This window comes from Brienomyrus brachyistius, chromosome 3 (assembly GCF_023856365.1).
Source record: "Brienomyrus brachyistius isolate T26 chromosome 3, BBRACH_0.4, whole genome shotgun sequence".
In the NCBI taxonomy this organism is placed as follows: domain Eukaryota; kingdom Metazoa; phylum Chordata; class Actinopteri; order Osteoglossiformes; family Mormyridae; genus Brienomyrus; species Brienomyrus brachyistius.
This window is the reverse complement of record NC_064535.1, coordinates 198,666-220,309: the sequence shown is the minus strand read 5'-3', so window position 1 is coordinate 220,309 and position 21,644 is coordinate 198,666. Positions and strand designations below refer to the sequence as shown.

Here is a 21,644-nt window from a genome sequence, read left to right as displayed (position 1 = left end):
TTCAGCTTGTCTGGGCTGCTGGAATTAGACTGATGCCTGTTATGTTCAGGCGTGGCCTTACCGTTGGGAAACACCCTAACGAAATTAACACCAGAGATGCTTCAAGAAGGGGAGTGTTTCTTTCTTTTTTTTAGTGTGATATGTATCGACGCAATTATTTGTACAATAGTATAAGAAAGATGCATGTGTGTAGGGAATCAATAGTCCCCATATACTGTGGTGTTGGCGCTTTAAATTCCCTTGCGAAGTAGCAGCCCTCAGCGTCACGCTATTTAAAGTTACTGCCGTTAAATTTTGTCAGTATTAGACGATGCAACTAAGAGTCTTAAAACTTTGCACAAATAGTGGAGAAATTGACCCCCTCCCCCCAAAAAAAAGAGACATTGAATATGTATAGATAATTAAAATAATTAAACTAAGACACAATTATAGTTGTCATTCGTGGATTTATTTGACCTGACACGAACATGGGTGGGTACTTCGCAAGAATGTGTCGGAGGGGGGATTAGGGGTGCCTGAGGACCCAGTCCCTTTGAAAGATTTGAAAGTGCCCACCTTTAAGTCCTGGGTGTCACGGGACGCTCCGGGAAGTGGGCGAACGCGCTGGCAGGCGAGCGGGCAATAAGCAGGCGTAAGCAAGGCAAACGGGGATTTATTAGAGAAACGGGAACAGGAAACATCTCACACTGACTGACATCAATGACGGACAAAGGACTCGGGTAAGACACGGACTGAAATACACAGGACTGATTGAAAATAAGCAGACACAGCTGGGTACAATCCGGGAAACACACGTGGGTAAGCAGGGGGCGTGGCACACAGGAGGAGCCGACGAGCAGGGCACGACACTGGGGGCCCCTTTTTGATCAACGACAATCACACAAAATTAACCAAGTGAACCCTGTTCGAACACCTACTCCTCAAAAGGTCTCTGCAGTACTGACATATGTCCTGTTATGTCCTGCTGCGTAATTATCAACACTCCTCATGTCTCCGGACTTCTCCCTATTTTCCACCCCTCTTACCACTGAACTTCCAATTTACCTTTTCTCCTGACAAACTCCCCAGACTCCCCCTATTGACATTTAGTACCAGGTGACATTTAGTGAGAATCAATCCCCCTTCCGCTCGGCAATATCTTCCAATATGTTGGCAGGTATGTTGGTAGGTATGATGTGTTGCTGTATGTTATCACCCCTGGACATTGTGATTAAACACTAAATCCTTCATAAGCAGAACGTTTTGACAGGCATTTTACACAGATTACCGTCGCTTTGAAGTCGATGGTTCTGGTATTACAAGAATTGAAATAAACAAAATATAGAAGCTGCCTGGTTATGTTGTTTCATTGAAACTGTCTTCCCCGACCCGTTTTCTGTTGTGCACGACAGTCAGGGCTGACGTGCAGTTACGTGCTTAACAAGTTAATACAAAACTGCAATGACATTTTATTATTAGCACAGTTTAAACAACAGAAAATAAAAAAACCTTTATTAAGTTTCACCTTCGGTTATCTTTGGTTAACCTTGGATCACAAGTCTAATTTCAATCCCATCCCTGCACTGTTTGTATATCATGTGGAGTTTGAAGGTTCTCCCAATGTTATATCAGTTCCCACTCATATAAAAGTAAACATCTCTAAATTGTCCATAGTGTGTGTATGTGTGTGTCCTGTGGTAGACTGGTATCCTGTCCAGGGTGTCCCTTGCCTTGTGGCCTGTGTTGGACTGGTATCCTGTCCAGGGTGTCCCTTGCCTTGCGCCCTGTGATGGCCTGGTATCCTGTCCAGGGTGTCCCTTGCCTTGCGCCCTGTGATGGCCTGGTATCCTGTCCAGCGTGTCCCTTGCCTAGCGCCCTGTGATGGCCTGGTATCCTGTCCAGGGTGTCCCTTGCCTTGTGGCCTGTGGTGGACTGGTATCCTGTCCAGGGTGTCCCTTGCCTTGCGCCCTGTGATGGACTGGTATCCTGCCCAGGATGTCCCTTGCCTTGCGGCCTGTGTTGGACTGGTATCCTGTCCAGGGTGTCCCTTGCCTTGCGCCCTGTGATGGCCTGGTATCCTGTCCAGGGTGTCCCTTGCCTTGCGCCCTGTGATGGCCTGGTATCCTGTCCAGGGTGTCCCTTGCCTTGCGCCCTGTGATGGCCTGGTATCCTGTCCAGAGTGTCCCTTGCCTTGCGCCCTGTGATGGACTGGTATCCTGTCCAGGGTGTCCCTTGCCTTGCGCCCTGTGATGGACTGGTATCCTGTCCTGGGTGTCCCTTGCCTTGCGCCCTGTGATGGCCTGGTATCCTGTCCAGGGTGTCCCTTGCCTTGCGCCCTGTGATGGACTGGTATCCTGTCCAGAGTGTCCCTTGCCTTGTGGCCTGTGGTGGACTGGTATCCTGTCCAGGGTGTCCCTTGCCTTGTGGTCTGTGATGGACTGGTATCCTGTCCAGGGTGTACCTTGCCTTGCGCCCTGTAATGGCCTGGTATCCTGTCCAGGGTGTCCCATTTGATGAGGGCTTCAATTTCATGGCCTGCACTTCTGAACTTGTCTGGTTGGGCAAAGGCGCCACAGACGAGGTATGAGAGAACAGCTAAGTGCTTATTTGGCTGATAATGTCATACTTTAATTAACCACAAATATGCAAGACTCGCAATGGGCTGACCGACTAACATGCATACGTAACATAGGGGTGGGAGGGAGAAAGTGAGACATTACAGACAGGTTTGACAAGAATAGCCAGAAGGAATGAGAGAAAAAAGATGATTGTGCAAGGAAAACATGAAGAAAAGGGAATAGGTGCCCAAGGATCCTGCTTCTGACATAATCGCACGTCTCCATGTGACGTACCTAGCCTCATTCTTCACAGGTGAACAGTGTCACTGGGATACTGCATAGGGCATACACAAGAAGGCAGTAGATTCTGTGTATTTATAATAATTGATTATTTGATTGGTTTATTGATTGATTGCTCCTTCCCCCAGCATTCTTATACCTTAGAGTGCTCACACACTTCATCATAATTCTACTCACTAGGGATACTATTCATCACCATCATACCAGGAAGTAACCACATGCCAATTTTGGCCCGTAAGTGAACATGAGAAGGAAAGTAGGTTTCTGGGATGCCTTCAAAGGTAGCAGGGGCGACCAAGCAGAAAAACTGTTTGACTTCTTGACACATGAGGGTTTGTAGCCCCTTATTTGCTCACTATGACACGCCTCACCAACCATGCCTGCTTTTATGGATCCGGTCATTTGTCCTGTACAGCTTCAGCTTAAGGAAGTTTTTCTTTTCAGTGCTCATAATCCTACCTTGGACAGTGCTTTAAGGGACTGGTACTTACCGGTATGCAGTACCAGCACCTCTCAGTATCTGCTGGTACTGAAAACAAGAAGAGTACCGGCACCTGGTACTGAGTAACAAGGGGGGTACCAGCACCTGGTGCTGAATAACAAAGGGAGTACCGGCACCTGGTACTGAAAACAAGAAGAGTACCAGCACCTGGTTCTGAATAACAAGGAGAGTACCGGCACCTCGTACTGAATACCAAGAGGAATACTGGCACCTGGTACCACAAAACAAGGGGAGTACCGACACTGGGTTCTGATTATAAAGGAGAGTTCCAGCATCTTGTACAAAATGGCAAAGGGAGAACTGGCACCTCATACTACATAACAAGGGGAGTACCGGCACCTGGTATTAAATAACAAGTGGAGTACCAGTACTTAGAATTGAATAACAAGGGGTGTAACTGAATGATAAATGGAGTACTACGCCTAGTATTGAATAATAAGGGGAGTACTGACACCTGGTACTCAATAACAAGAGGATACTGACACCTGGCATTAAATAACAAGGGGAGTACCAGCACCTAGTTCTGAATAACAAAGGGAGTACCGGCACCTGGTGCTGAATAACAGGGGAGTACGGGCACATGGTACTCAATAACAAGGAGAGTTCTGGCATCTTGTACTGAATAAGAAAGAGAGTACCGGCATCTGGTATTGAACAACAAGAGGATACTGACACCTGGTGCTGAATAACAAGGGGAGTACCAGCACCTAGTTCTGAATAACAAAGGGAGTACCGGCACCTGGTGCTGAATAACAAAGGAAGTACCGGCACCTGGTGCTGAATAACAAAGGGAGTACCGGCACCTGGTGCTGAATAACAAAGGGAGTACCAGCACCTGGTGCTGAATAACAAGGGGAGTACCTGCACCTGGTGCTGAATAACAAAGGGAGTACCGGCACCTGGTGCTGAATAACAAGGGGGGTACCGGCACCTGGTGCTGAATAACAAACGGAGTACCAGCACCTGGTGCTGAATAACAAAGGGAGTACCGGCACCTGGTGCTGAATAACAAGGGGGGGTACCGGCACCTGGTGCTGAATAACAAAGGGAGTACCGGCACCTGGTACTGAAAACAAGAAGAGTACCAGCACCTGGTTCTGAATAACAAGGAGAGTACCGGCATCCTTTAATGATATCAAGGGGAGTACCGGCACCTGGTACTGAGTAACAAGCGGAGTGACGGCACCTGGTATTGAATAATAAGGAGAGTACAGCACATAGTAATGAATACCAAGAGGAATACCGGCACCTGGTACCACAAAACAAGGGGAGTACCGACACTGGGTTCTGAATATAAAGGAGAGTTCCAGCAACTTGTACAGAATAACAAAGGGAGAACTGGCACCTCGTACTACATAACAAGGGGAGTACCGGCATCTGGTACTGAATAACAAATAGAGTACCGCATCTGGTATTGAATAAAAAGGGGAGTACCAGCACCTGGTATTAAATAACAAGTGGAGTACCAGTACCTAGAATTGAATAACAAGGGGTGTAACTGAATGATAAATGGAGGACTGCGCCTAGTATTGAATAATAAGGGGAGTACCGACACCTGGTACTCAATAACAAGAGGATACTGACACCTGGCATTAAATAACAAGGGGAGTACCAGCACCTAGTTCTGAATAACAAAGGGAGTACCGGCACCTGGTGCTGAATAACAGGGGAGTACGGGCACATGGTACTCAATAACAAGGAGAGTTCTGGCATCTTGTACTGAATAAGAAAGAGAGTACCGGCATCTGGTGCTGAATAACAAGGGGAGTACCTGCACCTGGTGCTGAATAACAAAGGGAGTACCGGCACCTGGTGCTGAATAACAAGGGGGGTACCGGCACCTGGTGCTGAATAACAAAGGGAGTACCGGCACCTGGTGCTGAATAACAAGGGGGGTACCGGCACCTGGTGCTGAATAACAAAGGGAGTACCAGCACCTGGTACTGAAAACAAGAAGAGTACCAGCACCTGGTTCTGAATAACAAGGAGAGTACCGGCATCCTTTAATGATATCAAGGGGAGTACCGGCACCTGGTACTGAGTAACAAGCGGAGTACCGGCACCTGGTGCTGAATAACAAAGGGAGTACCGGCACCTGGTGCTGAATAACAAAGGGAGTACCGGCACCTGGTGCTGAATAACAAGGGGGGTACCGGCACCTGGTGCTGAATAACAAAGGGAGTACCGGCACCTGGTACTGAAAACAAGAAGAGTACCAGCACCTGGTTCTGAATAACAAGGAGAGTACCGGCATCCTTTTTTGATATCAAGGGGAGTACCGGCACCTGGTACTGAGTAACAAGCGGAGTACCGGCACCTGGTATTGAATAATAAGGAGAGTACAGCACATCGTAATGAATACCAAGAGGAATACCGGCACCTGGTACCACAAAACAAGGGGAGTACCGACACTGGGTTCTGAATATAAAGGAGAGTTCCAGCATCTTGTACAGAATAACAAAGGGAGAACTGGCACCTCGTACTACATAACAAGGGGAGTACCGGCATCGGATACTGAATAACAAATAGAGTACCGCATCTGGTATTGAATAAAAAGGGGAGTACCAGCACCTGGTATTAAATAACAAGCGGAGTACCAGTACCTAGAATTGAATAACAAGAGGTGTAACTGAATGATAAATGGAGTACTGCGCCTAGTATTGAATAATAAGGGGAGTACCGACACCTGGTACTCAATAACAAGGAGAGTTCAGGTATCTTGTACTGAATAAGAAAAGGAGTACCGGCACCTGGTATTGAATAACAAGAGGATACTGACACCTGGTGCTGAATAACAAGGGGAATACCAGCACCTGGTATTAAATAACAAGGGGAGTACCAGCACCTAGTTCTGAATAACAAAGGGAGTACCGGCACCTGGTGCTGAATAACAAAGGGAGTACCGGCACCTGGTGCTGAATACCAAAGGGAGTACCGGCACCTGGTGCTGAATAACAAGGGGAGTACCGGCACCTGGTGCTGAATAACAAGGGGAGTATCGGCACCTGGTGCTGAATAACAAGGGGAGTACCGGCACCTGGTGCTGAATAACAAGGGGAGTACCGGCACCTGGTGCTGAATAACAAAGGGAGTACCGGCACCTGGTGCTGAATAACAAAGGGAGTACGGGTACATGGTATTCAATATCAAGGAGAGTTCTGGCATTTTGTTCTGAATAAGAAAGGGTGTACTGGCATCTGGTATTGAATAACAAGAGGATACTGACACCTGGTATTAAATAACAAGGGGAGTACCAGCACCTAGTTCTGAATAACAAAGGGAGTACCGGCACCTGGTGCTGAATAACAAAGGGAGTACCGGCACCTGGTGCTGAATAACAAGGGGAGTACCGGCACCTGGTGCTGAATAACAAGGGGAGTACCAGCACCTGGTGCTGAATAACAAGGGGAGTACCTGCACCTGGTGCTGAATAACAAAGGGAGTATCGGCACCAGGTACTAAATATCATGGGGAGTACGGGCACATGGTATTCAATATCAAGGAGAGTTCTGGCATTTTGTTCTGAATAAGAAAGGGTGTACTGGCATCTGGTATTGAATAACAAGAGGATACTGACACCTGGTATTAAATAACAAGGGGAGTACCAGCACCTAGTTCTGAATAACAAAGGGAGTACCGGCACCTGGTGCTGAATAACAAAGGGAGTACCGGCACCTGGTGCTGAATAACAAAGGGAGTACCGGCACCTGGTGCTGAATAACAAGGGGAGTACCAGCACCTGGTGCTGAATAACAAGGGGAGTACCGGCACCTGGTGCTGAATAACAAAGGGAGTATCGGCACCTGGTGCTGAATAACAAAGGGAGTATCGGCACCGGGTACTAAATATCATGGGGAGTACGGGCACTGTATGATGAATAACAAGGGGAGTGCTGTGAATAGTTTAATTAACAAGATTTGTTTTATAAAGAGAAATGATACATTGATTATAGTATTCACAGAAAATGCCTTTATTTTGACGCGAGGAAGAAAAAAGGATAATTTTCTGTCTCTCAGCTGCTTCCATGTTCTTTTTTACATGTATGTAATTGGCAGAAAGGTCTGCTGCATTTCTCATGCTTTTCTCTATTTACTTGCCCTTTCAAAAAATGACCCATAAATGCATATACAACGACATCCATTCTGGACGTTATTATTAGAGCTTGTCCACTTTTTTTCCACAGTTTTGGTGCCGAAACCCAGGAAGCCAAGAGGTTTTTTTTTTTATAGGAAGTGGAAGCGGATTGCAGATGTGGCTGAGTGGTGCAAATGGATGAAACGAAAGCAAGGGACTATTAGCACCTCGACGACCAAATTGCTTACTCGCATGGACTGGGTAATGTGTTAGGAACAAAAGGAAAATGAAAACGATCAACCTACAGAGGGCTGAATTCAAAGACATCATGGAAATCAAACTGAAAATATTATGTGGCAGGCTAGGCCATTTTGCCAAAATTTCATTACAGCAACTCACAACTCGGTAGTTTGAATGCCCCCCACATGCTTGTATGCATGCCTGACAATGTCGAGGCTTCCTCCTAATGAGACGAAGGGTGCTGTCCTGGGGGATCTCCTCCCAGATCTGTACCAGGGCATCTTTGTGCTCCTGGATAGTCTGAGGTACCACCTGGCGGCGTCAGATGGACCAAAGCCTAATGTCACTGAGATGTTCTATTGGATTTAGGTCACGTGAGCCTGAGGGCCAGTCAATGGTATCAATTCCCTCATCTTCCAGGAACTGCCTGCATACTCTCGCCACATGAGGCCGAGCATTGTCGTGCACCAGGAGGAACCCGGGACCCACTGCACCAGCAAAGGGTCTGAAAATGGGCCAAGGATTTCATCTCGATACCTAATGGCAGTTAAGGTGCCTGTAGAAGTCTGTGCGTCCCTCCATGGATATGCCTCTCCTGACCATCGCACCACCAAACCAGTCATGCTGAACAATATTACAGGCAGCATAATGTTCTCCACGGCTTCTCCAGACCCTTTTGCGTCTGTCATGTGTGCTCAGGGTGAATCTCTCGTCTCTGAAAAGCACAGGACACCAGTGATGGACCTGCCAATTCTGGGATTCTATGGCTTGTTGAAGATCTCAGAATCATACCAAGGCCATAACTAAGTCCCTTTAATCACCTTTGGAAAATTGCTAAAAGCAGAGGCCTGATGTCCAAGTATGACCATGAAAAACGTTTTCATGCCTTTATCTCCAGTTGTTTGGATTATTGTAACTCTGTCCTGTATGACCTTCCAAAGAACACAAGACAGCTCCAGCTCATCTAAAATATTCTCACTGTATTGTTAACAGCTACATCAAAGAGAAAATATATCGCATTTTTTTTATTTTTAATTTAACGGTTGCTTTTATTTGATCCAATTTTACACAGTGAATGAGCTCTGTACTTGGAGGTGTGCTGCATAGATAAACTTGCCTAGGGAGGTGGTTGAATGGACACTTAAACGTCTATAGGCACAGAACTTGCTCATGCGTTTATTTGTATTTGAAACAAAAACACATACAAAAGACAAGTATACTAGATCATCACCATTCCCATTTACATTTTAAAACAACAATCTTAGTTATCATTCGAAGCAGGCTTTCCAGTGATGAGTTGGACTTCACCAGAACCTTATCCAGAGTGATGAGGGGCTACAGGAAGTTCTGCAAAGGAGAATGGGAAATTTACAGAACGTTTCATGGAACAGCAAACATCCATGTGAGGTCAAAATTAATATATCCAAGTCAGAGCTCATTGACCGTGAGAGCCTTTCAAGGATATGCAGTTGGTAAATGGGTGGCTTGTTTGGTTTATTTCATTCATACTTTTCATTTAAATACTTACAGTGGCCAGTCTATTAGGAACAACTGATTATTAACGCAAACAGTGTGCTCCTCCAGCTGACGGTTGGGAGCTTCAGTCACTGAACAGCTAAGGCAACAAACCTGAGTGAATTTGGACGAAATGCGATTGTTGACTCCAGATGTGGAGGTGCAACATGTGAACATGTCAGAAACAGCCACCCTCCTGAGATTTTCACACACTACAGTGCTTAGAGGAAGGTGTGATAGACTAAAAAGATGCAGTCTGGGGCATTTTGATGTCTGAAACCATCTCGTTATTGAGAGAGGTCAGAGGAGAATGACCAGACTCATTATAGCCAACAGGAAGACCACGAGTTCAAGAGTAACAGCTCATTATGACAGTGCCATGCAGAAAGGCATCTTTGATGCACAACTTGACAACCCTTTGAAGTGGCTTCTGAATGAGGTATTGAGATGGGTTACCTAATCATGGGCCCACTTAGTGTGTCCTGTAAACCTTTAGTTTCACAATGATGAAGCACAGATGCTGAGCAGTGAAAATGTGCTGGAGTCCTGTACCTTCTCAAAGCTGGTGTCCTGCATGCTCTTTTTGAAAGCCCTCCGCTCTTTGGATGCTGTTTCATTGTAAGCCATGTAGTGCATCAGTGTGCCAATTCTGAGGGAGAAACTCACCGTCACGAGAGCAGAGAGTGCAGATATAGCAACATTATTATTTATTGACACTTTGCATGACATCCCTGACCACACTTACATATAGAAATATAGTTCTTTATAATTCCATACTGCTATGCTATATTGCAGTATGCTACACCTCAGTATACTATTCTATACTATAAAATACAAAAATTCACTCCACTACACTGAACTACTTCTAGTTGAATTACCTGTGCCAGAGCATCGCCAAGAACTGTATCACTATCAAGGAGGCGAAGCTGAGGAGAAACATTAACCCAGTTGGGTCAACGTAAATATACTTGTCAGGGACAAGGAACCCAGTGGAGTTGGTTTTTGGGAGCTTTATGTTGACAGCCAGGCCGATTTCCTGCAGGAAGAAGGTGGCGGCCAGACACAGAGCGTTGCAGAAGAAGTAAACAAAGGTCGCCTGGGAAGGAAGAAAGGAAAGAGATCCAGTCATTTCTTTAACGGGGTGCCAGTGAGGAACCAGTGGGTATAGGCGGACATATACCCCCCAATATTTAATTTAGCTTCATTGCCCCCCCCCCCCATTAAAAAAACCTTTATATATAATTTTTAAGTTGTGTCTCCCCCAATATCAAACTCTCTCCTACGCCTTTCCTTCTGAGAACGATATTTAAATCCAGAAGGTCCTTTCTTAAAGTTGTAATTGTTTTTGGTCATTTTCATGAAACACATTTTTTAAATTTAACCAAGAAAATTTCACCACAACATAAAGAAGCAGAAGCTTCTGGAGCAAGACCTTATTCCGCAGATCCTTCAGGTCTGTGCTGATTTTCTTCTGCTTCCCTTTATCCTCATCAAGAGGCTTCAGGTATCGCTCCTGGAGGTCTCTCCAAAACTCTGCTTCTTCCTGTATATGACATAATGAAAGGCAAAACATACTTAAAGGAGTGTTTATACCCATTTAACAAGCAGGATTACTCTCTGATGAGCCAATAGCAAGGCCAGGGTAGTGCTTCAAAACACCTCGTCAAGGATGTCCTCCTTCAGGCTAATGTCATATGACTTTTCTTTCAGTTGTGAAATCCAACCTGCAAACAACATTTAAAGTGTAACCTTTACTGACATGCACACTCAGTGGCCACTTCATTAGGTACACCGTATGAGTGTTGCTTATACCAAGAGCTTGCTCCTATATGCAGTAAGTTTACAGTGCTGAGTTTTTACAGAGGTTGGGTTAGCACTCTGTGTAGGCTGTATAGTGTTACTTACACATTTCTGAGGAATCTTTCTCCCTAGAAGGGATAAAGGAAGGAAAAAGAGGGTGAGTGAGTCGCCCTCCAGCTTCTCCAGGGTCTCTCAGCATGTCCTGTGTTGTGTCCCATCCCCAAACTGATGTATACAAAGACCTTCCGTTTCAGACGGCAGTCAGGTATCAATTTGAATGTGTCTTAAATACAAATTCAAGGACCACCCCCAAAATGACAAGAGACATGTAGAACCAGGAGTGCTCTGGCCATCTATACCTGTTGTCAAACAACCGTTGCTCCTTCTCATCCAACTGAGTCATCATCGGGGTCGGAACATCTCCAGGAATTACGACCACCTTCACGTCCTCGTCCACCTGGAAGCGGATATTCCAGCAGCAGCACCTGCAGCTTCTCTTGTACTTCACCACTGGGGTGCTGGCGGGCGTAGGCTTGGCGGCACTGGCTGTCTCCCGTGTTCCCCAGGATACATTGTTCAAGTTCACCATGGAGTAGATGGGAAGCAGGACATAGCCACTCGGGATGCAGATGAAGTAGAGGAGCCCGTAAATGATCAGAGGGAACTCCTGGGGGTGCAGCACTGCGGTGGTGAAGTAAATGACCGTGATCCCAATGAGGAAGAGGCCACTGGGGGTCATGAAGGTCGAGTTTATGACCAGATTCCCTAGATGGGTCCAAAAAGATGTCAGCAGGTGGCCAAAATCTCCTCATGCTACTGTTATGAAAGTAGAGGCTATATCCATTCCCTCCTGCAATCAATAATATTTATCAAATTTAATCTATATTAAGGAAGAAATTAATCACTGATCTTTCTGGATATTGTAAATTACAAATAAAATGAATCTGATTTTCAACAGATTAATCTACTTTAAATATCGATACCATAATTTCCTCTCTCTTTATAAAGATCATACAAGCGTCCCTGTGCCGATGTCTGAAACTGCAGGCCTTCGATTACCTATGACCTATTCGTTACCTATGATGGACAAAATGGCCGCCGTCATGAGGAACGCGTATCCGAGGCTCATAAGGGCTGCGATGGTGATCTGGGTGTCAGCTTTCAGCTTGTAGCACAGGATCAGGTAAATGGCTGCTGGCAAAATTGCCAGCAAGAGGCCAACGTTCACGTTAATGTTGAAGACAAATGTGAAACAACCTGCAACAGTCAGATATGCAAATGAAAGCATAACAATGGACATGCAAACCTGATACCAACTAGCATGCAGTAAAGCAACTTTGATTTCTTCCCTTAAAGTGTGGACAACTCTCACCTGCCATCATCAGGCAGACAGTAGCTGGGCCAAGAATAGAAGCTGCTGTGTTGATGATCTGATAGAGAATGTACGGTTTGGATATCGATTTGTTTTTCTGCACTGTTACAGACGCTGTGTTCAAGAGGTCTAGCGTATTAGCCAGCGTGGAGGGTCCCCAGCGCCGCCTTTGGTTGTAGAACTCCTTAAACTCCTGTGGGGCGTTGGTGTAGGCATCTGAGGCGGCATTGTACTCCACCCTCCAGCCTTGCTGGAGCAGCAGTGTGCACAGCCAGCGGTCCTCTCCTGTGCAGGTGGGTAGATACAAGTTACCAGGAGCTCACTCAAAGCTGATCAAGAATGAAGATACTTTATTCTTCCCTGCGGGAAAATGTTCTTTTTCCCTGTCCCACCTTGCTATCCATGAGACACACAGAAATAAATACAGGTGAAGGCAGAGGGGGTGGCCACAGAATGCTAATCTGCATATAATGCTGAGTCTTAACCTCCATTGGATGCTAACCTACAGAGTGCTAACAATCACAAAATGCTAACCTGCATAGGATGCTTAGGGTAACCAGATAATCCATGTCAGGGAGGACACATTGAGCTAAGACAGGATTTTTAAAATACCATTTTAATTAAAAGAACCTGGATCTCAGTCAAGCACCAAGTTCTTGCTGTGTGCTGATTGGTCAGTTACCTATAATCATGTATATGCCACTAATGTTAATGTGTAGCAGCTGGATGTATTTTTCAATCAAAGCAGTCAAAACACAAGAATAAGTGAGCTATTTAGCCAAGCACAGGTGCCTTTCAGTTTTAAAGTAGTTTGTAAAACCTGGGGTAGGTTGAAGTGTCCTAAAGTGACATGGATTATCTGGTCAGCCTAAGGATGCTAACTCACACATAGTGCAAACCCTCACATAATGCTAATCCACACAGAATTCTAACCTACACAGAATGCTAACCCACACAGAATGCTAACCTACACAGAATGCTAACCCACACAGAATGCTAACCTACACAGAATGCTAACCCACACAGAATGCTAACCCACACATAATGCTAACCCACACAGAATGCTAACCCAGCCATGGTGCCCCATCAAGCAGATGGATGTGGGGGGTGGGGGTGAGTATTTTTATATTTACAATTGTAGCAACCTGGCAGCATGCCATGGACCGTACCCTGGTCGTATTGCAGGTAGTGGATGGCCTCTGTGGGCTTGGTGGTGTACATCTTCATGACGTTGTCGTCCATGAGCGCCTCGGCACGGAACAGGCTGAAGCAGCCGGGACTGCACAGCACGCAGCCAAACACGTGCTCTGCCGACTTCTGCAGCCAGTGGCCCACCGCGTATTCGAACTTCTGGTACCAGACCATGGGGCCTGTGCGATGCAGACATGGCCCGTCACCATGCTTGGTGTGATGAACACTTACGCCTGAAACTCCCTCCCTGGCATGGGTACGTGTTAACGCGCTCTGGCCTCTTCAGCCATCAATAATCCTCGCTGCCATCACAGCCCTGCAAACCCATCCCATGCACGGTCTCTTCAGCAGAAAGATGCACTTTTAATTGCCTGATAGTTCAGGATTGTTCTCTAATCGTGGGGAACACCCCCACCAGCTCACGGGACGTCACAGTGGATATAAAGGCATAGTGCCTATTTGGACACAATGAAATTCAGAAGAGACAGGGCATGCGGACAGGCTTAGGTTCAGGGCGAGGGATTGGATTCTAGTGCCCCCTACCTACACCTGTTGGATGGATCCTTCCACAGACCGCACCAACTTCAGGATACAATCTCATCCGGTCGACCAACAGCATGACTGCTGACGGCTGGAAGTCAGTATCGCCATCTAGTGCCAAAATGCATGTGTTCTGCTTTTCTTTCTGGGAATGACAGAAGTACATATTAAAATTCCATATGTAACTGTGAAGGAAATAACTTCAGATGTCCTTTCATGTTTCTTACCGCCCAGCTCTTCTCCAGGGTGCTCTTGTTTTCTCCATTCTGATACCTTTGGCAATACTTCCTGTTGAGTTTCCAGCCAAGGAAATAGTACAGATACATGACCTGGAAAAGAGGTCCACCTTCAGCAATGCCCTGAGACGGACTGTGACTGTGGTTTTAGTGGACAGACCTCATTGCCACTCGTAAGCAGTGCTCCCACAGGCCAGAGAGCACTTGCTGACTTGTTGTCACTCAAGGTTTTATTTGCCTAATTTATATTTAGTTTGATGTTTTGAAGTGGAACATTATATGTTTCATATTAGTTTACTTATTTCCTAGGCTTTGAGTTATGTTACACATCATATTTTAGCACCGGTGGGGTGATTGTTATACAAGCACTGATTGGGTGCTGCCTTAACAGCCTATTTGCTAATTGCGTCGGTTTGTCTTAATAAACAGCTGTTCACACTGGTGGAAGGCCTAGTGCCAAAATGTCTGTGTTACACTCATAGTGGGTCACTAATACTGAAGAACATAAGCTACCCAAGTTCACACCATATTACTCTTTATGTTTGTCTCATCTTGAAACACCTCTGAATGAACTTGTCAAAAGCCGTAGAGAAAGCAGATGCACGGCATCCCGTTGGTCCCACAGAACTATCTGTCATCATGAAGAATGTCCCATAAAGGATGCTGCAGGACATCCACGACAAGGCTGCACTTCTTCCGCAGACCTACCTGAGACCACCGTTTCCGGTGACGGATGAGCTGCTTGTCTTTCAGGTGAGCGGTCAAAATGTTGCCATGTGGAAGTGTGTAGCGGATCCGGCCTCCATAGGGCGTCTGTATGACCTTCTGTTCTGGAAGCTGAGCCATTTCCTTGAAGATGGATTGATTGTCTTCACTGAATATCCTGGTGTGTATAAATGTATAAGTGAACATCCTGTGACCTCTTTCACACAGACAGAGCTAAACTGTCATCTTCAGGGCGGGAAGCGGGCGCTTACATGTAGACCTCGTTGATGACCTCCGCCAGGGTCTCCACGTATTCGTTCACATGGCGCTCTCCACTGCCCTCCATGGTGTAGAAGGAGTCGTCGAAGAAAATGTGGAAGTCGAAACTGACGTCGTTAAAATGGTTTCTCCTTGGGCGAAATTTATCCATCCTTCAAAAGAACATGGCGCGTTCATTCTACCAACTGCATCTTAAACGAATATTTAAGATTGTCAACAACAGCATGAAAGTTTTGGTTTCCTATGATAAAAATCTAATTTATTTATATAAATATACATCGCCCACAGAAAGCCTTGGATGCTTGTTTAATTCTGTAAAATTGTTCCAAATTTATTGGTTTCATAACAAAATTCCGTCAACAAGCAATGTTTATCTGCACAAATCTTACGCACAGACATTTTCTTTTTATTAGGTGTCACAATTATTCTTGGTGACTTATTAAATTCTGTTCTTGCAATTTTGCTACTAATTCTGGTCAATGGCTCCCAAAGGGATATTAAACAGAAATGTTTGGTGTTTTATGTTATTGCAAAGGTGTTAGTAATTAAAAAGCATTCAATGAGACAGCTTGCTAATGAACTTTTAAACTCAGAACAGCTTGTTTAGAACTATAATTTGGGCTTAAAATTTTGAAATTTAAATTAATATTTTACTTAAAACTACTGGTTGTTTCTAATGTGATATATTTTTGTAAACAAATGAAGAATCTATCCAATATATCAAGCAGGAGAAGGCATGCTCACACCGGTCATTTACACAGCAGGTCTACAGGCAGGGGCGTCAGAAGCATTTTGCATGTGGGGGGGGGGGGGGGGGGGGGTCCAAAAGAATAATTATGAAATGTGAGGGGGACCATGTCTACAGGTTTGCTTACCTGAACATGGAGATGATAATCTTCATCATTTCATCATAGGTCTCGTGCCACATCGTTGCACACAACTTGATCATCACTGTTTCCTTTCTGTCACTGGAGGAGAACAGATTGATTAGCTGCTCGTTTAATTTACAGCAGAAAAGACGAAAGCTGGTCTACTTGATGAATGATACCTGGAAGCCTTTTTGGAAAGCTGGATCTTAAAACGCGTGTTGAGCAGCATCCCCTGGTCGATGAAGGCTGCCTCGTACCCTTGCCGCACAAACAGGTCCCGGGATCTTTCAATCCGGTAGACTTTGATGAAACAAGTGTAAATGGTGCACAGTACAAGTCCGATCCACCAGCAGAAGAGGGAGCCCCCTACTATGACCATACTCATTTGGTTCTGCTTCTGAAAGATATCGCGGGCACAGATTGTCCAATCCACATCCTCAAGCAGCTGGAAAAATGTGACGTTTTGACTGTTTTCCAGCTGGTAACAGTAGCTGCTGCTTGAGTTTGCACCACGGTGAACTACAAAGATTATTGGGAACGTAATCAGGACAATGGGTGAAATGAGCCACAAGGGTGCAACAAAGCCGCGGCGAACCTCATGCATTTTACAGGCTGCTACCGCAAGACCGTGGCAGAGGGCTGTGGAAATAACCTGGATGGCAAACAAGCTCAGTATGATGGGCTTGCTTTGCTCCAAGGGAGATAGGACACTCGACCAATCCTGTGCCGACAGCTTCACGTAAGCTCCAAGGACAGCAGCTGTGACGGCAATACGAACAACACTGGAAATAATGCAGATCATATTCCGGGATCTCCTGATGTCCTCTGCGATTCTTTGCAAGAACCCACCCTTAAACAGCATGCTGTAGTTCTCCCACCAGTTAAAGGAAATGCACAAAGTTCCAACTATAGCCAGTCCAATCGACAGTCCCATTTGGTTAGTTTGTAACAGGTATCCAATGATAAACAGCACATAGCCACATATCATAAAGACGACAGCCAGGAGAGATGTTACAGTGAATCTCGTTCTCTCCTTGGTGATGATGTTGCCAACCATTTGAAGCATGGCGGACAAGATGCCCACTGTGTTCAGTATGGCCACATTGGTGAGGACATCAAAGTCAGGCATAGCAATTAAGATGAGTAATGCTGTTCCAAAGGCCACCAGGAACTCTGTGAAGATCACCTGCAAAATGCACCCAATCAAAAAGAGCATCATCTGTGAGTTTCCTCTGCTGGTGTCTGCAAAAACATTTAGGCCTAATTATCCATAAAACCTATCAAAATAATCTCTAAGCATGCAAATATAACCTAGCTCTTTAATTTGAGGTTATACTCACCCACAAAAGGGTTAGCCTCTTGGGTGTCTTTGAGTCTTTAAATGTAATTTTCCACAGTGCCTTAATGAGGGTAAAAATACTCGGAGCAATGAGCGAACAGCCGAGAAAGAGCAGGGCATAGGGCTTGCTGGGGATGGCTTTTGAGTTTCTGTTCGAGGCTGTTATTAGCAGCAGAAGAGATGACTGAAAATACAGGACAAGCAGCATCTTAGCAGTCACAGTGGAATATGGCTTTTACCTTTCCCTTAACCTCCACCATGCAGTGCCTACTAATAAATTGCAGATTTTGTTGTATTTTAACAGGAGATAAAATTTACATATCTGGATGAGAAAAACTCTGTACTGTTAGAAAAAAATCACTGGTTTATACCTTTGAGTGTAGGTACAATTGTCACTGGGGCTATACCCTCAAGGGTCTGCCAATTGTACCCTGGCCATAGGCTAAATCTACCTTTTAAAGTACAGAAATAGAGTTCATTGAACATTTTTGTACCATTGGGGGTACATTAATATTATTTCTACCTTGGGGTACAAAACTGTACAAAGGCTGTACCCTATTTTCTGACAATGTGGTTAAAACATCAGTGTCTAGCAGGCAATTTATATAACGAGTTACAAAAACTATACCTATGTTATACCTTGCTTAGAAAACCCAGCGCAATAACCATGAAGCTGTTGATGGTGCAGATGACGATGCGGATGAAGCTGAGACGTTTCCTGGGTTTCTGCTCATCCTGAACGATGGGAACGACCCGACAGCTATCCCAAGCCTGCCTGCCGGTCACACACTCATGCTGACTCATAGATCTCACTTTTGATCATAAATCTCAAATGACATATTTTCACCAAAATATTACCTGTCAGGTGAATTAGTTAGGTGTCGTTGCATAAATGCTCTGAATGTTTTCAGTGAGCATGTCTGTTTGTATAATACGTCTTTTATTACATTTTAAAAATAAATCTGTTAACCAGAATTTATAGCAAATTACAGATATTTTAATGAGACCACAAGAGAAACTGGTTTGCAAAATGCACAGTCAAAATGCAGCAGAGGCTAAAGTGAAGAACACATATAAATATTAATATATTTTTATTTTATATAATAGCACAGAATGAAATAGGCTACGGTGATCATTTAGAAAATGTAATACATTGTTCTATTCATGAATTATATTTTTTCTTCTTATTTCTTTATATTTATATTTGTGTAAAATATGTATTTTTAAACAGCATTATTGTCCTTAGTTGATGCTCATTACCTGCGCTCGCGCCTTCTGTCCTTCTCACTCTTGCCGTCCCTCATGGCTTCAGCTTGTCTGGGCTGCTGGAATTAGACTGATGCCTGTTATGTTCAGGTGTGGCCTTACCGTTGGGAAACACCCTCATTAAAACGTAGCACAACTTTTATCCCACGCAGTTGCCATTACTATGTCTGTTAATTTTGTAAACATTTGTGAACTATTGAAGGAACCGCTGCAGTCACACAAGCAGGGCCAGCCATGAGTATTCCTACACTCTAGGCGAGACATTGTTGAGCGTTCCACCCCCCAGAGCAGCAAAAAACAGATTTCGTCAGTTCATTTATATTTTAAAATGCCATTAGCAGAGGGTATTTAGTTGTAAACTACTTAGCTGGAATCTGTTATAAAAAGAATTACAATAAATAAAAGAAGCTGCCTGGTTATGTTGTTTCATTGAAACTATCTTCCCCGATCCGTTTTCTGTTGTGCACCACAGTCAGGGCTGACATGCAGCTACGTGCTTAACAAAACTGCAATGCCTTGTGCCCTGTGATGGACTGGTATCCTGTCCAGGGTGTCCCTTGCCTTGTGCCCTGTGATGGACTGGTATCCTGTCCTGGGTGTCCCTTGCCTTGTGCCTGGTGATGGACTGGTATCCTGTCCAGGGTGTCCCTTGCCTCATGCCCTGTGATGGACTGGTACCCTGTCCAGGGTGTCCCTTGCCTTGTGGCCTGTGGTGGACTGGTATCCTGTCAGAGTGTCCCTTGCCTTGTGCCCTGTGATGGACTGGTATCCTGTCCAGGATGTCCCTTGACAGTGTCACTGGGATACTGCATAGGGCATAAACAAGAAGGCAGTAGACTCTGTGTATTTATAATAATTGATTATTTGAACATAAGAAGTTTACAAACGAGAGGAGGCCACTCGGCACATCAAGCTCATTTGGGGAGAACTTAACTAATAGCTCAGAGTTGTTAAAACCTTATCTAGCTCTGACTTAAAGGAACCCAGGGTTTTAGCTTGTGCTACACTAGCAGGAAGACTGGACTCCATACTCCAGCTACACACTGTGTAAAGAAGCGCTTCCTCAAATCCATTTTAAAATGTTCTCCCGCTAATTTCCACTTATGGCCATGAGTTCTAGTATTTAAACTAATATTTAAATAGCATCCAGACCTGTTAGAATCTTATATATCTGGATCATGTCCCCCCCTTAGTCTCCTTTGCTCGAGGCTGAACAGATTCAGCTCAGCTAACCTCTCCTCATAAGACATTCCTCTAAAACCAGGAATCATTTTCGTAGCCTTACGTTGCACCTTTTCCAAGGCAGCAATGTCCTTTTTAAGGTATGGTGACCAAACCTGCACACAGTATTCTAGGTGGGGTCTATATATAATGGGCAAATGTATAATCGTAGCATCACTTCCCTTGACTTAAACTCCATAAAGTGTTGATTATTATTATTATTATTGAATAACAATCGGAGTACCGGCACCTGGTATTGAATAACAAGGCAAGTTCCAGCACTTGGTACTAAATAACAAGGGTAGTACCCGTACCTAGTATTGAATACTAATGGAGGTACTGGCACGTGGTACTAAATAACAAGGGGAGTACCCGCACCTAGTATTGAATACTAATGGGAGTACTGGCACTTGGTACTAAATAACAAGGGGAGTACCCGCACCTGGTATTGAACACTAATGGGAGTACTGGCACTTGGTACTAAATAACAAGGGTTGAATGTAGGGTAGTGAAGGGTATTGAATAAAACAACAACAAACAAACAAATTAATTTTTGTATAGCGCATTATCACAACATTACATCGTTTCAAAGCGCTTTACAGCATCCGCACCCAAAGCCCTCAGTGAGTAAGCCATAGGCGACAGTGGCAAGGAAGAACTCCCAAGAAGGAAGAAACCTTGGGAAGGACCAGACTCAAAGGGGGAGCCCATCCTCCAGGGGCCGGCAGGGATAGTCAAATAAGAATCAAGTCACATTGTCCCAATCATAAGATTTGGGAAATAACTGGAAAGCAGGGAAGATGACAAGCCAATGCCGAGTCTTCTTCCAGTCACCAGGCAACTAGAAGTAAGGCAGCGGGTCAGACAGGAAGATGACACAGGCAGAAGGGCGAGCTGGATGCAGGGACGTCACTGGTGGTGGCGACGTCACATGTAGTAGGGTGTGCTGGACATCTTGATAGATTGAGGTCTCCAGGTATCACTCCCCAGGAGGAGTAGGGGAAATAAAATGTAAAATTAGTCAAAGTAGAGGAGGCTATCGTCAGTGCTAAAAGCTAGATGAGTGCAATATGAAGTCCAATGCACAAGCTCCGGCAGATATGGCTATGGCATAGTAAGGGAATACTAATGGGAGTACTGGCACTTGGTACTAAATAACAAGGATAGTATCCACACCTGTTTTTACCCACTTCAGGTATTCACCTTAGGTAAATTCAGTTGACCATGGCTCCTCTGATCCCACTGAGATTTAAAAATTTTCAGCTGAGTAAACTGGGTTTAATCAGATGAATACTTGCTTTAGTGGGTTAGATTCCTTACTTTATCTAAGTTCACCCAGTTGTATTGTATGGTCTTTCTCTCTAAACACACTGGACACTTGAGATTTCAGCCAGGAACTAGTGTGTGGGGCAGACTGGCTTGGATTCCTTGGGGGGGAACTCAGGGAATGAAGACGTATATCAACCTGAGCTATCAAACTGCTATATGACATTGAGGTATGGTCTCTCTCATCCAGTAAACGTGACCAAACACACAGACGGTGGGTGGTTCTCCTTCCACTTTTTAGGAAATGAGAAACTGTAAGGAACTGAGGAGCTGTGGGTGAATCTGAAAATACAGAGGATTCTGAGAATAGTGTAGAACAACTAACACTGAAT

At 44.9% G+C, this 21,644-nt stretch overlaps 2 protein-coding genes across 2 annotated transcripts; both read right to left on the bottom strand.

The window, feature by feature from the left end:
* Positions 1-8,815: 8,815 nt before the first annotated feature.
* On the bottom strand, positions 8,816-10,905 carry LOC125738568 (chitin synthase chs-2-like). Its single transcript, XM_049007702.1, has 5 exons — positions 10,828-10,905; positions 10,601-10,711; positions 10,047-10,264; positions 9,721-9,817; positions 8,816-9,000 (listed from the first exon to the last, which is right to left on the bottom strand). The coding sequence occupies exons 1-5, from the start codon at positions 10,903-10,905 to the stop codon at positions 8,989-8,991; spliced, it is 516 nt and encodes a 171-aa protein (XP_048863659.1). The 3' UTR covers positions 8,816-8,988.
* Positions 10,906-10,958: 53 nt separating this feature from the next.
* LOC125738960 (chitin synthase chs-2-like) lies at positions 10,959-17,608 on the bottom strand. The gene is made up of 12 exons (XM_049008518.1): positions 17,501-17,608; positions 16,340-17,346; positions 16,167-16,259; positions 15,285-15,443; positions 15,016-15,190; positions 14,299-14,400; positions 14,075-14,216; positions 13,510-13,710; positions 12,341-12,625; positions 12,046-12,225; positions 11,328-11,733; positions 10,959-11,096 (listed from the first exon to the last, which is right to left on the bottom strand). The coding sequence occupies exons 2-12, from the start codon at positions 17,287-17,289 to the stop codon at positions 11,066-11,068; spliced, it is 2,724 nt and encodes a 907-aa protein (XP_048864475.1). The 5' UTR covers positions 17,290-17,346; positions 17,501-17,608; the 3' UTR covers positions 10,959-11,065.
* Between the last annotated feature and the right edge of the window lie 4,036 nt (positions 17,609-21,644).

Bases quoted from the DNA above. Each gene is read 5' to 3' on its own strand.
- LOC125738568 (XM_049007702.1), bottom strand. From the start codon at position 10,905: ATGTTGTTTGCAGGTTGGATTTCACAACTGAAAGAAAAGTCATATGAC. The intron at 10,265-10,600 runs GTCTTGCTCCAG...CTTCCTTCCCAG, and splicing joins TGAAGGATCTGCGGAATAAG to GCGACCTTTGTTTACTTCTT. The intron at 9,818-10,046 runs GTAATTCAACTA...TTTCTCCCTCAG, and splicing joins TTGGCGATGCTCTGGCACAG to AATTGGCACACTGATGCACT.
- LOC125738960 (XM_049008518.1), bottom strand. From the start codon at position 17,289: ATGCCTGACTTTGATGTCCTCACCAATGTGGCCATACTGAACACAGTG. The intron at 12,626-13,509 runs GTACGGTCCATG...CCACCTGCACAG, and splicing joins CTACCTGCAATACGACCAGG to GAGAGGACCGCTGGCTGTGC. The intron at 11,097-11,327 runs GTATAGATGGCC...TATCCCTTCTAG, and splicing joins CAACGGTTGTTTGACAACAG to GGAGAAAGATTCCTCAGAAA.